This window comes from Phoenix dactylifera, chromosome 8, assembly GCF_051530095.1.
Source record: "Phoenix dactylifera cultivar Ajwa chromosome 8, Ajwa_hap1_PhDact_Kaust_v1.1, whole genome shotgun sequence".
In the NCBI taxonomy this organism is placed as follows: Eukaryota; Viridiplantae; Streptophyta; class Magnoliopsida; order Arecales; family Arecaceae; genus Phoenix; species Phoenix dactylifera.
The window spans coordinates 13,510,724-13,526,663 of record NC_143197.1 but is presented as its reverse complement, the minus strand read 5'-3'; the positions used below and the strand labels follow the sequence as shown (position 1 = coordinate 13,526,663).

The 15,940-nt window shown below is 40.1% G+C and overlaps 1 protein-coding gene across 2 annotated transcripts in view; it reads left to right on the top strand.

Annotated features, from left to right (window-relative positions):
• The window catches only part of NRPC1 (nuclear RNA polymerase C1), a 67,708-nt gene that overhangs the window by 25,316 nt on the left and 26,452 nt on the right, over window positions 1-15,940 (top strand). For both annotated transcript variants that reach the window (XM_039116935.3, XM_039116936.3), the window contains exons 9-14: window positions 7,279-7,479; window positions 7,565-7,713; window positions 7,799-7,940; window positions 8,028-8,168; window positions 11,183-11,371; window positions 15,704-15,896. In XM_039116935.3, the coding sequence (XP_038972863.2) occupies window positions 7,279-7,479; window positions 7,565-7,713; window positions 7,799-7,940; window positions 8,028-8,168; window positions 11,183-11,371; window positions 15,704-15,896 (1,015 nt within the window). The remainder of the gene's footprint in view (window positions 1-7,278; window positions 7,480-7,564; window positions 7,714-7,798; window positions 7,941-8,027; window positions 8,169-11,182; window positions 11,372-15,703; window positions 15,897-15,940) is intronic.

The following is a 15,940-nucleotide window of genomic DNA, read 5'->3' as shown; positions in this document are numbered from 1 at the left end:
CTGCTAGCAACAGGTAACAGTCCCTAAGTATCCTGAGCATATCTGACATACCTTCTGGAGGTCTGTCACCCTTCATGTTCTTTATGCTTCCCATATATGTAGGACAGTTCCTCTTCCAATGGAAATATTTTTTCTTGCAATTGGCCTTTTTCTTGAAAATTCCTTGGTGTTTCTCGGTCTTCTGCTTCTTCGCAGGCTTCTTCTTCTTCCAGGTAGACTCTCTATTGGAAGTAGAAACCAACTCGACAGCAAGAACGATGCCCCTTGAACTCTTCAAGGTCCGTAAGGTAGTTACCAATTTATTTTACAATTCTATTTTAGTGCATACAATCTTGTTCATATGGTAGTTTACTATAAACTATTCATATGAAGCTGGAAGGGATTGCGGGATCAAATCCGTTTGCAATTCCTTTTGCATGGTCATGCCGAGCTTCTCAAGCTCCTCTAAGTCCTTTATCATGGTCAAACCATGATCATGGACAGACTGCCCACCACGCATCTTGGCCTTGAAGAGCCTTTTGGACACTTCAAACCATGCTGCGCGACTCTGATCACCATACAACTCTTATAGGTGATTTAATATGTCCTTGGCAGTCTTCATGTTTTTATGCTGGCATTGTAATTCATTGGACATGGATGCCATTGTGCAGCACCTAACTTTATTGTCATTGTTCGTCCACTTAGCATGCGTCTTACGCTGATCAGTGATCAGACGGATTGGTAACACGAGGATTCTATGGTCTAGCATATATCCGAATTTCTCACAATTCAAAACTATTTTGAAATTTGCTGAGCCAGTCTTTATAATTGGGTTTGGTCAAACGGTTGTTCTATAGGATATGAGTTAAGAGTCTAGAAGCTGACTTTATAATCCTCAGAGAGTAAAGATTCTAGTTAGAATTTTGTACTTGAACTCTATTTGTTTTAGAGCCTTTTAAAACAAATATTCCTCCTACTATTTTCTCGAATCTCTCACACTCCTCTGGTAGAGAAACGGAAACCTTGCGACTTTAGGTTTCAAGTGGGGTGCTACGGTCTCATCAATTTACATGCCACCTCACCTAACAGTTATTGGTGACACATAAACGATGAGTGTACAACTCTTGTACAATGCTTCTCAAGCAAGTTGTAGCGCTATCCGGTCTCTAAGTAATGAAGACCTCACCTAACAGTTATTGGCCCCATTCCTTAGTTAAGTCGGATCCACCGTATAACCGTAGAAGCAAAGCCGTCATTGGTCCCTCACCTAACAGTTATTGGGCCCAACCCCATCTTTACCCCTACAACATCTCATGCCTAATAGAGAGGTCCAGTCCCCCGATGCAACTTGCCCATTGTATCCAGCCGAGACAAATCAACGCCGGAAAGACCTTAGCAGCTCTACTACGGTGGAAGACCTATGAACTTAATATTTTTCGAGGAGATTTAATTTAGGTCTCTTTCATTTAATTATCTACATCTCATGCAAATAATTATCTACCCGCTATGCATAAACATAAATATAAACATCCAGGCATAATAACAAAAATTAAACTGGTGATGATCATAAATCCAGGATGGGGTCATAGTACAAGCACATGCACGTCAATTGGTTAGATCGTCTTCAACTCTTGACTCGATCTTGAGCACCCTAGGTCCAATTGCGATCAACTCCTTGATCCATCTCTAATCAACCCTTGATCTCGATCCGCGCAAATCGTGCTTGTAGAGGCATGCACCGATCAACCATTGACGTGCAAACACATCACAGATTACATCCCAGATAAGTTTAAAATAAATAAAATTAAATAATAGTTACAACCCTTTTTCATGAGACACGCAGGTCTCTAATACATCAATATAAGATGCACGCAGGCATCTGAAAATCTTATTTACATGCCATCACATAACATCACAGAACATCGCAAAATATTTCAGCACATTCACAAAGGGTCATCCATGATCATCACCATTCGCATCACATGCATAAATTATAATTTATAGATCTGAAATCTAATTGATTACGTCATCACATGAGTTGCTGATCATGCAAGACATGATTCTAAATATTTGTAATCATATTATCAAAGCAATAGAATCATTAATCAAAACATTCAAAAATTTCAGCATGTAGAAAAATCTGCAACCTGAAATTCTGCATGCATAAAATTCAGCAAGCATAATCCTTTAAATTTCAGATCTAATATGCCCTTTAATAATTAATCCTAACCTTAATCAACGAAACCTAGGCTCTGATACCACTGTTGGAATCCCTCGCACACTGCAGAAAATTCCAGAAAAATTCTTCGCGCAACGGAAGAGGCATGCGCGAGATCCCGTTCATCACGCATGAACGTATTTTAAAAACCATCGTTCGTAGATAGATTAGGATTAAATACTTTTACATAATATTAGGAAGATCAGATCTTCACCTTGTGCGGGTAGATATTCACCGCAATCTGATGATTGTGGTATTTGTTGAAAGGTTCACTTGAAACCGCACATGCGTCCTGCCAATACGGGTATCCACACGAGGCAGAGGACCAATTCAAACTTTCTAATCTCCTCAGGGTGCTAGCTCCCTTGCAGAGATATGTTTTGATGGCTGAAATCCTCTCTTGATTTATCAACTCTTTGATAGATCTCAAGAGAAAGGACTTGAAAGGGAGGAAGAAGATCCCATCTTGCTGCCTCCTTTTCTTTTATTCTTGTGGATGGAAGAAGGGTGAAGAGAGAGCCGCACGCCACCCTATTTTTCTTTGATGCTCACGGCTGAAAACCCAAGAGGAAGGAGGCTTTCCCATGGCACAAAAACCAAGAGGGGAGGAGGCACTCTCACGGCACAAAAAGGGGAGAGAAGGGGATCTCACAGCATCAAAAACAGCCTATTAATTCCTTTGCGGGGTCCGCCCCTTATTCTCCTTTTTTTGTGTTTGTTTGCGGCTGAACTCATCCTTGGAGAGGGGGCTGCCGTATCCTCTTTTTTTTTTTTTGATGAGAGGAGGGGGGCCACATGCTCCCCTTTTTTGAACCCTAGGCGTGAGCTCCTACAAATTAGGAGCTCACGTCTATCTTTTTGGCAAGAGGAGGGGCGTACGCCCCTCCCTTTCTCTTCTCACGTAAAAACCAAGGGGAGGGGAGTACCTCTTATCCTCTCATGCCCCATGCCCAAGCCTCATCTCATGAGGTGCGTGGGCTCCACTTTCAGCCTCCTTAATTTCCTCATGTTTATCCATAAGATTAAATCAATTATGACTCTTAGAGTCCTAATCTAATTAGGACCCAATTGAATCATGACTCAATTGAACTCTTCAATCCTAATCCAATTAGGAGTCATCTTAATTTATTAGATCAAAATTAATTAGGACTTTAGGAATCCTAAATTAATTAGGACTCATATAATTTTAGTCCTAATCCAATTAGGACTTTAGGAACCTACTCCAAGTAGGACTCTAATTTAATTTGAAGTCCTAATCTAATTAGGAATCTAGGAGTCCTACTGCAAGTAGGACTCTTATTAAATAAGATCAAGCCCAATTAATTAAGTCCAATTGATTTAATTAAATTGCAATCCAATTGCAATTATTTCTTCTTCTACTCACTAACTTTTAGGGAGTTAAAACAATTATCAATCAAATTGATAATTATAAATTATTTGTGATTCCAAATCATAATTCAACCATCGGATCGGTCAATACCTCTAATGTGTGTGACCCCATAGGTTCTATTCTGTCTGGTAGTGAGATATATTGCGATCTCTATCACAATATCATTGAAAACTCCTTTCAATGGGTTGGAACAATTCCAACTCAACTCACCAGGGATCATCGATCATCAAGATAGTCCCTGTGAGTCTCACCATCCACCAGTGACACCTAGCAGCATGTAGTGGCTACCCAGCAGAATGGAATGATGAACCTCTAGGTGCAGTTATCGTATGATACAGTCCTTCTATCGTGGATCCCTACAGGATGGAGGTCATGGTTAACTCGTCAAACTCCATCGTCTGTCATATGTCAAGATTTATTCGACTTAAGTTCGAGAGTGGAAAACTCCTTTTCCACTATACATACTACCCCGGCCGAGGATTTACGAACTCAGTTTCATAAATCACATAGGATCTCTCTTAACCTATCAAGATCGATAGATTTCATCTAGATGCACCCCTACTCCTACAATGAACCTACTGCAGCCAATCTGCACCACGAGAACCCAGTTGGCTAGGGCTCATGTTTATGTGCTCGTCAAACTACAGCAACCTCATTGTGAATAGCCGAGGCATCGCAGGTCAAAGGACCAGTATACAACTGCAGCATCAAGTAAGTCACTGACGAGTGGATAGACATCCAAGTGACTACTTGCTATGAGTCACGCTCAGTACCCTTGTTCTCTAACAAGCACTTGCACAATTGCTCCAGTGTCGCCACACTGTGGACTCAAGACTCGTCCATCAAAGAAAACGATCTGTGCACTAATCTCAGTGGATCGATCACCGTCCTCGTGATGATCCATCGATCAGGAGCAATTCAGAAATTAATCACCAATGACACATGCCTCAAATTCTCAACTCTTGAGAATATGCGTCATCATCTTATTAATTTCTTGGACGATTCATGGACACATAAGAACATGAATGAAAAGAATGCCCATTCTAATAAATTCATTATTAGGTCAAGTACAATTTTATGTCCTAGAATAAAATAATGCGTCAGCCAAATTGGCTTCTAGGGCATACTTCTAACAGCTAGTTACTGATTCTACTTGACTTTTTTTAATGTGGCAATTAATAATCTTTTTTAATTGTTTATGTATCTCTTTTTATTTTCTCAAAACATATAAGCTTATAAATGTCATCAAGCCTGATTTGTGATATAAACGTGACAAATTGCACAACTTCTGAGTGGCTTTAAATTGACGTAAAAATTCTCTCCTCTCTCTACATATTTATTTATTATATTTATCATCATTACTAGCTCTCCTGATGTTTAACATACCTTCACCATGAAAGAGGTGATTAATATTCTCACTAGTTTCTCAAAATGGACTCATCCAGTGGATAAGCAGATTCCTGCTTTTTCTCAATGCTTAGAAAATGTGTTTCTTGATAAAGCAACCAAGTGAAAATTGCCACCCTAGGCAGCATTTTTTGGGTTCTAGAGAGAGTCGGTCATGGGTCAGGTGGCTTGCCTAAGCTGCCCCAAAATTTAGTGGGCTTGGGCATTGAAAATAGGCTTGTGGGGTGGGCCTAGGCAAAAAGTAGGCCCAATCTAAAAATTGGGCCGTGCTTGGAAAAATTAAAAATGGTCTAGCTCAGCCCAGCCTAAGATCATATATATGTATATATTTTGTACATTAATTATAATAACTAATTATATATTATAATGAAATAATAATATATATTGCACTTAGCCTATAATAGTGGGGGGAAGAGGAATTTGGGCCAGGTGGGTGGGCCTAGGATTGGCTCTTCAAGATTGGGACGGGCTTGGGCGTAGGCATTGAGTCTATCTTCTACTGTAGAGCTTGTCTTGAGCCCGACCCGACAAGGTGTTTGATCAGCTCGAATTCTAGATAACAGATGTGGTGGTACCATGATCTGCTGAACCGGTCGGAACCGACCGGTTCAGCCTGTACCGTACCGGTACCGGCCTCCACCGGTACGGTAGATCCAAAGGGGTCAGAACTGAATGGTTCCTTGCCTGTACCGGTGTGGTTCGCACCGGTACAAGCCCGGTATCCGTGCGAACTGCACCGATACTCGTGGGGAAGAAGGGGGAAGAAAGGAGGAGAGAGGGGAAGAAGACCTCTCTTGCGCTACCGGGCCTTTTTCTTCCTCCCGAGCACCTCGTAAGAAAGAAGACCTCCCTTGCTCGCAGAAGGGGGGAAAGAGAGGAGGAGAGAGGGAAGAAGAGAGGAGAAGGAAAAAAAAAGGAAAGAAGAGAGAGAGAGAGAGAGAGAGAGAGAGAGGCCGCGGGGGCGCGGGCGTTAGTGGGGAAACACATCCTCCGACTCGCGCCCGCGCACGTTCCACGCGGTGGGGATCGCGGTTCATGTGCGGGGCAGCGAGCCCACGCGCTACCCCGCATGGGCTTTTAATGCGGCAGAGTGGCATGTCACTCTGTAGCATAACGCGTCCGCGCATTTTTTTTCTTCTTTTTTTTTCATAACCGGTTCGGTACTGGTTCCAATCGGTACCAAACCGGTACCGGTCTTCATCGGTACGTCGGTTTGGTCGGTTCCGCGTATCTTGGGTGGTACTTTGAAATTGTAAAGATCCCAAAGCACTATCAGATAGACACCAACTTCTTTTTGCTTTGTGCATAAAGTTTCAGCAACAGTGAACCCAATTCAACCAAGAGCATTTAGAAAGGCTCTCACTGTATAGTCATGGGACATATGTTTAACTCTAACATGAAATCATCAGCATTCAATGTGAAAATGCCAATTCTTACTTGATATTTCACTTACGTGCAGAGAAAATTGTTTCTTGTTGCACATCCTTTGAAAATCTTTTTACTTGGAACATACCTAGAAAGCCATATGGTAATTAAGAAGCCAAAATCTTAGCCAACCAATTGTTCAAAATTTGCATTACCCCTAACTATACTGTACAAAATTTTGAAATCTTTTTCAAAAATTAGAACATTCCTTGCCAATTGAATCTTTAGTCTAGCCTGTAGCACAAAAATATATATTGATAACTAAACAATGCTTTGAAAACACTCCCAGGCAAAATAATTACACTTTGATGGATTATCTCTATGTAAAACCTTTGATGAATGAGACTCGGTCATTCTTTTGATTATGGGATGTGACAGAAGCATAATATTTTGAGTCTTCTTTCTTTGAGGAGACCATTGTTTACTGGTGACATACTAATCCCTCATTTTATGTTACTGAATATGCTGAGATTTATATGAATGTGCAGCAGAAGAAGAACTGTATAAATGAAAACAAAGGCATGGGAGTGAGGCTTGTTTTCTATCACATGTTTATGCGATGGTTGTAGATGCTATTTAGACACCTTTAAGAAATACCTCTCAATATCATAACTATGCTGTATTTAATAAGTTATGCTGTATCTATTTGGCTATATGTTATATAAGATGGAGTCTTTCAATCTAGTTGTTGATATCATATTCAGTTTTCTATTCTGACTTGATTTGTTCTCAGAAAATAGTTCTTGGCATTTAAGTGTCTTGCTTATCCGACTTTATGTCTTGATTAAATTATGCAAGCCTAGATGGGTTTTCGATTGTTCTTTGATGTGTTAAAAAACTGCTGTTGATTCCTTATCAGGATTGCTGGACACACCTTCAAATTCAAGTTGTCGAGTATATAAATAGTGAAGCTCCTTGTATTCCTGATTCAAAACATCGCGGGCTTGTTCAACGGCTTAAAGGAAAGCAGGGGCGTTTCCGTGGTAACTTATCTGGAAAGCGTGTTGAGTTTACTGGAAGGACTGTCATTTCTCCTGATCCAAATTTGAAAATCACAGAGGTAAGCCTATTTAGAGATTGTGGACCAGATATTAGATCTTCCTGCATTCATTTTTTCCCCTCATGTTGTTATCTGTGTATTCCAGGTAGCAATTCCCATATTGATGGCCCGGGTTTTAACATATCCAGAAAGGGTTTCTAACTATAACATAGAGAAGTTGCGACAGCTTGTTCGCAATGGGCCTTCCAAATATCCTGGGGCAAATTTTGTTCTACGACCTGATGGCTCAAAAGTGTAAACTGTTAATTGTATTAGCTTCATAACTTGTAGTGTATCTACGCTCTTGAATTACGATTTAGTTATTGGTGTTCTCTTGTAGGCATTTGAAATATGTGGATAAGAGGGATATTGCTAATGAGCTGAAATATGGTTATGTTGTGGAAAGGCATTTGGAAGATGGAGATATCGTCCTCTTCAACAGACAACCGAGCCTGCATCGGATGTCCATAATGTGTCATAGGGTATGCTCATTTGTTTATCATGACATTCATTTGTTGAAGTTCTCGACTTGGTATTTACTTTTTTTTTTTTGGTCATCATGGCTGTAGGCACGGATAATGCCATGGAGAACACTGAGGTTTAATGAATCTGTCTGCAATCCTTATAATGCTGATTTTGATGGTGATGAGATGAATTTACATGTTCCTCAAACAGAAGAAGCTCGTACCGAAGCTCTTATGCTTATGGGGGTATTTTTCAAAACTCATTTTGTAATACTTGGTAGCTGTATTAAATTAGTTTTTCAGCTTGAGGTTGCAAGGCGCTTTCGTTTCCTTTGTAGCCATCGTCAAATTCTAAATTTGAAAGGAGTCTAGTGAATGCCATAAGTCTCAAGTCAGCAATGTTCTTTGAGTTTCAGTAGAAAAATGTTAATATGGGGAATGTCATGGTGAACATTGTAAGGAAGCACAATATATTAACAGAGCATTGATAAAATGTAAATATAAACTTATGAAAGAATCTACAAATAAGAAAGATTTTGTTTCTTTTAATTGCTGGATCTAGATGGAGAGTATGGTTTTGTTTCTATCTAAGAGGCAAATAAGCTCATATTCACAGTCCTATACGATAGATTATACTGGAAAAGAACTTGTTGACATACACAGGGTATATTATTTTAGACACTATATGTAGAAAACAATTTTATAATACTATCTCATTAGTCTTTTCTTTTCTTTTCTCTTCTTTTCTTTGTGGGTCTTTTCAGGATTTTCAACTTCAAAACCATCCTTGTATTATGAACTTAAACCAATCTCACAAATATGATGGGTTAGGGTTGGCAATTTGGGACCTGGACCTGGCAACCTGTCCAAAATAAGTTGGTTTGATTGATAATTCTTCATAATTACGCTAGTTGCGGGGATATGCAAGACCAACATGATTATAATTGGGTCAGCTTAGGGTTTGGCCCTCAGACCCAACAGATCTCCATGGGTTCAACTGGCCCTTAAAAACCAGGCTAGGTCCCTAGAACAATGGTAATGCATAATAGTGTCATCAGCCACGGGCAGAGGCTCTGTGGTGATGAGGCCAGGCAGTTTATGCTTTACAGAGTAAAAAGTATTGAAGAGAAAGTGGAGGGTTAAACTACATGATTCTGATTCTGATTTTGTTCTCCATGTCAATTTCTTCTCCTTACCTTCTCTTGCATGGAAGCAGCCTTAGATCCCTTCCTCTTGGTCCTATTTCCTTTTCATTTCTGCAGGTAATTGACAAGTGAAGTTTTAATTGGGCTCACAAGTTGATACATATCCATTTGAAATAAATGGGCTGGATACGTGTTTATTAGTTGTTTCCTCCAAACTTATTATAAATGAGTTGAGTCCAGGTTGAGAGTTTGTTTTGACTTAATCCAAATCCAACCTGAACCAACCCATTGCCTCACCTATGTAGCTCTTAATATGGCAAAGTTCTTGTGTGAAATTCATTATTGCTTATATTAGGAAGTTAGAAATGAAGATGTTCACATAAAACAAATGGGAGGATGTTGAGCATTTCAGCAACGCTTTAAAATGATTTAAATGTGAAGTTGGGAAATAAATCTTTAATAAGAAAGATTATCTTTTGTTACGTGAGGGGAAAAGGTAGAAATAGTGTTATGTTTGTTTTAAGTGGATTCTCAATTAAAGGAGACTAATGCTTAATAAGGATCAAGGAACTTATCGACTGATAAATATGTATCCATGCTTTGTTCTTTTTAAGTGTAAGTCCTGATGTTCCATAAGTTCTTGTAAGAAGTCCATATACTTCATTTCTAAAGATACATAGTTGAAAAATGAATCTCTAATTGGGCTGACAGGTTGGGTATGGGTCCACATAAAATAAAAAATTGGGTGCATTAATTTCATGGGAATTCGGATGTTGTTCTAGATGAGAACTTTATCATTCTGAGCTCCAGGGGGTCATAAGTAGCATAACTATTATTTTGCATTTGAGGGGATGCTGACTTCTGTGGATTGTAATGATGATTAGTTATGAATTTTGTCTTAGACATTGCATGGTTGAAATAAGGAGCAAGGCCTTGGTCTCTGGATTGTTTGCGGGGGAAATGTGTTTTTCCTTTTTCTTTTTTGCATCATATATATGAATAAGAGTTTGTGTATGTGTAAATACGTAGTTTTCTCCCATCCATTTTGGGATCTTGAACTACCTAGCTTTTTAAGAATCATTTATCTTATGTTTGAATATTTTGGTTAGATCCTTTTAAATTAGATGCTTATGGGGCAAAGAAGTTACTGTTGGCATGTGGTGAACCCAAGAAAGGTAGAGTTAAAAAGGGAGTAAGAAGTCCTTTTGGTGATGAAGGAGTCGAAAGAAAAACAAAAAGAAGTTCCACATACAATACTTTGGAAGGAAACACTATCAGCTATAGGAAGTTTGCAAGGAAATCGTTGTTTGAAACGACATGTTGATGTTCTCTGGTTTATGATGTAATTAATATCTTCATATTTTCATACTAATTAAAAAGTTGCAGTTTGGTATTAGATGGTTTGTGGAAGTTTAACAAGCTTATGTAGGTGACAATTTATTATTTGTTTCCCTGACGATAGGTATAAAACTGGCTTCTCTTTGCAACTAGTGGTAGTCCTATTAAGAAATTATTCTATTCTCAAATCATAAAAGGAGTAGGGGAACAACTGGCAATGTGGTAAATCCAGAGTAACCTCTGGACATGGTCTGCCGTACCAGTCGGTACGGGTCGGTACCGGCCGGTACATATCGGTACTGGACCCTACCGGTACGGTACAGCTACATATTTCGGTACCGAACCGTACCGGCCCGGTACCGACCAGTCCGTACCGGCTCTAAATTTTTTTTGGCTTTTAGCCCCATCAGTACGTACCGGTTCGGCTCGGTTTGGTTCGGTACCGTACCGGTACCGATGCCCACCGGTACAATCGGTACCGCGTACCTTGCCTCTGGAAACTGTTTTCCAATGCATTGCTTGTTAGTTTACCATGCTTTTTTCTAATGTTTTCTAACATTTCTGCACCCCCCCTCTTCTTTTGTGTTATTTGGGCTAATTGTAACCACTCCTTTTTTGGTTTTGTCTGTGTATCATGTCTTGCACTAATTTTCCAGAGTCATAGCTCTGGTCCCCGTCTTTTTTTTTATGTTTGACTTTATATTTCTGAATGTTCGACCTGTTTTTCATTGTGTTATCAAGGCATTTATTTCCTTTTTCTGTTTTTTTGTTTCACAGGTGCAAAATAACTTGTGCACACCAAAGAACGGAGAAATATTAGTAGCTTCAACACAGGACTTTCTGACATCATCCTTTTTGGTTACAAGAAAGGATACCTTCTATGATCGTGCCTCCTTCTCTCTTATGTGCTCTTATATAGGTGATGCCATGGACCCCATAGATTTGCCAACACCAGCCTTAATTAAGGTCAGATCTTCCCCCTCACCCCCTCCTTTTTTATGAAGGTACAGATTGCATTAGACACATCAATGAAGTTATACTTCATACTTGCAGTTTGTGAGGTTCTTTTTGCTTTATATATTTATATATATCTGTATCTATCTATCCATCCATCTATGTATATATATATATATATATATATATATATATATGCTGTTATCTATTATTGCTTAACAATTAACAGGTAGTTCTTATTTTATCATCTAGCTTATTATCAATCTATATGCACATGACTCCTAGTTATCTGACTATGTAAAGGATTAGCTTCGACTACCCTGAATATTTAACAATTTGTTCCTTCTCTTGATCATGGTTACTATCATAGGGCCAGAACTTTTTGCGAATTTTTCACCAAGTTCTGCGCCTTGTGTGGCACTGAATGCCTCATTCAGTCAGCCTTCCAACCCGCACGCACAAGAGTGGCTGTATGGGACTTTACCATAGTCTATGGGACACAGCAGTGGAGGGCCAAAGTGTGTAGAACCCACACGCACCTTGTAAAAGAGACCCTTTTCCTAATCTTTATTACAATCCACAAGTCACAAAGATACAATGGCCCTTTAGGGATAAACCTCCCATTATTCCCTTCTTTCCCAAACATATGAGGTCACTCAGCAAGTCTCAACCCTATGAGACTTCCTGCCTCACTTTTCTCTGCCCTCTGTGCTCATCTCTGCCCAAAGGATTGGCTAGTAGGCCTACCTATAGCCATGCGGTGGACAATCCCCCAACTGCTAGGAAACTCCCCCAAATTGCTAGAAAGTGCCAGGTCCAAGTCTTGGACAGGAGCAATTGTTGATGGTAGTTCCAACCTCTAAATCCACTGGAAACCCCCTTGAGCAAACCATCTAGTAGATCGGTTTGCTTGCTCATGCCTGAGTCCCAGCACGTCCGTGCGGTCGTGCTCCTGGGCGCCCGCATGCCCATGTGCCTGGGTCATCCACAAGTTCGCCTGCCCAGGTCTTCTATATGTTCACCCGCATGGGTTGTCCGTATGCTCGCCCTGCGCCCGCCTAGGTTGTCCATGCACCTGTGCTTGGGTGCTTGAGCCTCTGCCTGTGCGCGCCCAAGTCAGTGTGCTGCACTTGGGCACCCGGCCTCCGCCCGTGCATGCCCAAGTCAATGTGCGGCGCCTGGGCCTTTCCACAGCCTATGCACCAATGGGATGCATGCCCATAGCCTGCATGCCTGCGACTTGAGTGCCTCTTGGGCCCATAGCTTGGGCGCCATGCCTCGTGGTATGCACACCTATGCCTTGTGTGCCCACAACTTGTACACCTTTGGCCTGCGCATCTTGCACCCATGCCTCGGGTGTGCACGTGTCTGTGTCTGGTGTGTGCGCCACCGATTAATCCCTACACGCACATGTCCCTTAGTGCATGCCATGCATTGGCACCCTAGCCCAGCACCAGTGCCCCTCGTCCGAGTCACATTCGGTCTTGTCCATGTCTATGCCGCATCTTGCAGCCAGTGCCCAGCCACTTAGGCACCATGACTTGCCGAAGTCATCACCACCCATGGACCATCAAAGCACTGGACCAACAAGTGCCACACTCGTGGCCTGTGTAATCCTCAAATCATGCTCTACCAGCAAGCCCTCTCGCCGCTGATGTGGGCCATACTCCATGCCCACAATGGTGCCTTGCCAAGGCATGCCTCCTACGCATGCCCCTTTTCACCTAGGCTAGCACATCCTCGGGCACGAACCCGTGCCAACCCATGAGTGCCGCTAGTGTAGCTCTAACCATTACAATATAGCTTTTATTGAAGGCCTATATAAGGAATTTGTTTTTTATCTATTCCGACTGATGTATAAATTTAGCTTCCAACATATGTTCCCAAAAATACGATAACCATGCCAAGAGGGCCATACATAATTTGTAATACTAAATGGTCAAGTGAAATCTGCCACTTGGTGCATCTAGCATGTGAGCAGCAACTGGATTCTTGGGCCATGATACGGCATTAAAATGAAGTTCCTCTTGCATCTTTCGGTTCCCTCCAGAATTTTGGATAACCCTTGAATAACCCAGTTCAAAAATTTATGCTTGCTCCCTCTCCCAAAATTTGTGTGGCTCTTCCTGCCCCCACCATTTTTTTGGTAGCACTTGCTCTTCGTGATACATTTAAAGACCTGTCTCATTGTTCGGATTCCAGCATTGTATTCACCACATACTACTCTTTCATACATCTCATTCAAAATTTCAGGCAACCAAGTTTAGTCACTTGTCGCCGCTATAAAGTGAGAATAGGCAAAACTTCACTGCATATTAGCATGTGGCAATTTGGATGCTACCAAAAAAAGTGGCAGCTTTGAACAGAAAAAGGAAGTCATAAATTTGCGAATTAGCAACTCAAGAGGAAAGATATAAAGCCTATTCCCTGTCAAATGATGGTCCATGTTCTTTCTCCTTTGGCCAAAAGTCCTACCACGCTTAGTATTCTGAAGGTCATCCTAATCCACATTGCTGATGTTCCGGTTTTCATACAAGAACTGGGGGCTTGTTTGACCTGATGGTGGGCAGATGCATGGTCGAAGATGTCCTGCAAATTTACCATGGCATTATAATTCATTTGTTCCTTTACTCCTACTAGAGAAATGAAAAGCTGATCCAGAAACATCATATTCTTGGGAGTTCAGTTTATTGATATTCAATTCCATGGTCTCTGTAAGCTGCCCCAGCAATCAAAAGCAAGGAGCATCACAGAGGAAATGGAGAGACGAGTTCAAGGAAAATGAATTGGCACCACCTCTACACTTTGTTCTTCTATTTTTTCCTAAAAGTAAATATTTATTTTATAGTGAAAAATATGAGCATGAAATCTTGACAAATGTCATAAACTTTGTTTTAGTTAATGGAACATGCCAGCAGGAATCAAAGATCTATTAGTTTTCGAGCAATGATAGGACTCTCCTTTATCTATCGCTTTTTATCTTATTGTCCATTTGGCTTCTTTTGCAACAATACTTTAATTGTTGGATTAAAATTTTGAATGTCACATATTTCTATTTTGTTCTTATTGCTTCCTGAAAACAAAATACTGTGAGTTTATATTATTTATGTATACTTCCAATTCTTGTTTTGATTCTTAAATTCCTTTGATATCAATTTGTCTGCTCAGAAAAAAGAGAATTATATAATATAAATCAAAGGTACATATTGTGTGATTAAGCAGTGGTTTGCAGCAATTTTCATACATTTAGTCAACCGTAACAGGTCTGAACCAACTACAATATACGGTCCCTCTGCGCAATAGCGCAATACCTTGGCCCCGTGAGGGAAAAATCTTCACTCAGGCTCTGTTGATATTTCTGATACCGATCGAAGTTTGACTTTTGGCAGCTACTGTAACAGCTGAAGGGCTACACAATGGGAGGAATATTGACATTATGTAAATAACGAGTCATAAAATGTAAATCAAACTCTGATTTGAACCCAAATTTTGATATTCATGAATGTGGCCTAAATAGGAAAGCTTGGCAAGGGGAGATTCTTGAACCTGAACCTAAATAGTGGAGAAAGGCTTTACGTTATGGTTATTTTATGGTTTTGACCATAATAATTCTTCTAGATACAAACTGTGAAAGGGAAATTATTCCTCCACTTTTTTCCCTGGAAAGGCCAATAGCTTCTCTTTTTTTTGTTTCTAGTGGAAAATGTTAATTATTTACACTTTGTAACTCTGCATATGTATGAAATGTTATCGTGATATTAAAACATAAGTTGTTCTAGGATCTTATCTTGCTTGCATTTTTGTTCTTTGCCTTCGTCTCCCAGAGACTATGTTCTAACTCATAAAGGTATAAAAAAATTGTTAAGCTATTTCTATCTTTCTATCTTCTCATTGGGGATATGTTGCGAGTAGGAACTGAGATCTTGATATTGTAGGTATTTTCTGATCTTTTACCTTGCATGTTCTACTCATGCATATGTAGCTGCCCTTACAACGTTGAGATCCTAAAGTAGTGTGCCAAAGAAATCCCAATAACTACTGCTATCTTCATCGATTCACAATAAGTGGTTGTTTTACTTTGAAAGATCTCCCATATTTTATGAGATCATGGCAAAAGTTTGAAGTTTTCTTCTTTTTCTAAATAATGCCTGTCATCTTTTAGATATTACTAGCTTTCACTTTTCTTTAATTTTTCTTCTTTGGTTTAGAATCTTTGGGTTGTTTAGTCCATTTTTTTAAAAAAAATTTCTGATTTTTTTTTCCTGCTGTCTATTCTACAAATTTAAATTGATGCTGCTAGTGTTGATTTTTTAATTAATTTTCCCCATATATTATGTATTGCAGCCCATTGAGCTTTGGACAGGGAAACAGCTATTCAGTGTTCTCATACGCCCTAATGCGAATACAAGGGTGTTTTTGAATCTTATTGTGAAAGAGAAAATCTATAGCAAATCTGAAACAATGTGTCCCAGTGATGGTTATGTCTATTTCCGGAACAGTGAGCTAATGTGTGGGCAGCTTGGGAAGGCTACTTTAGGTAAGAGGGCCCTTTGCTTACAAACCTTGGCTAGGAATACTTTT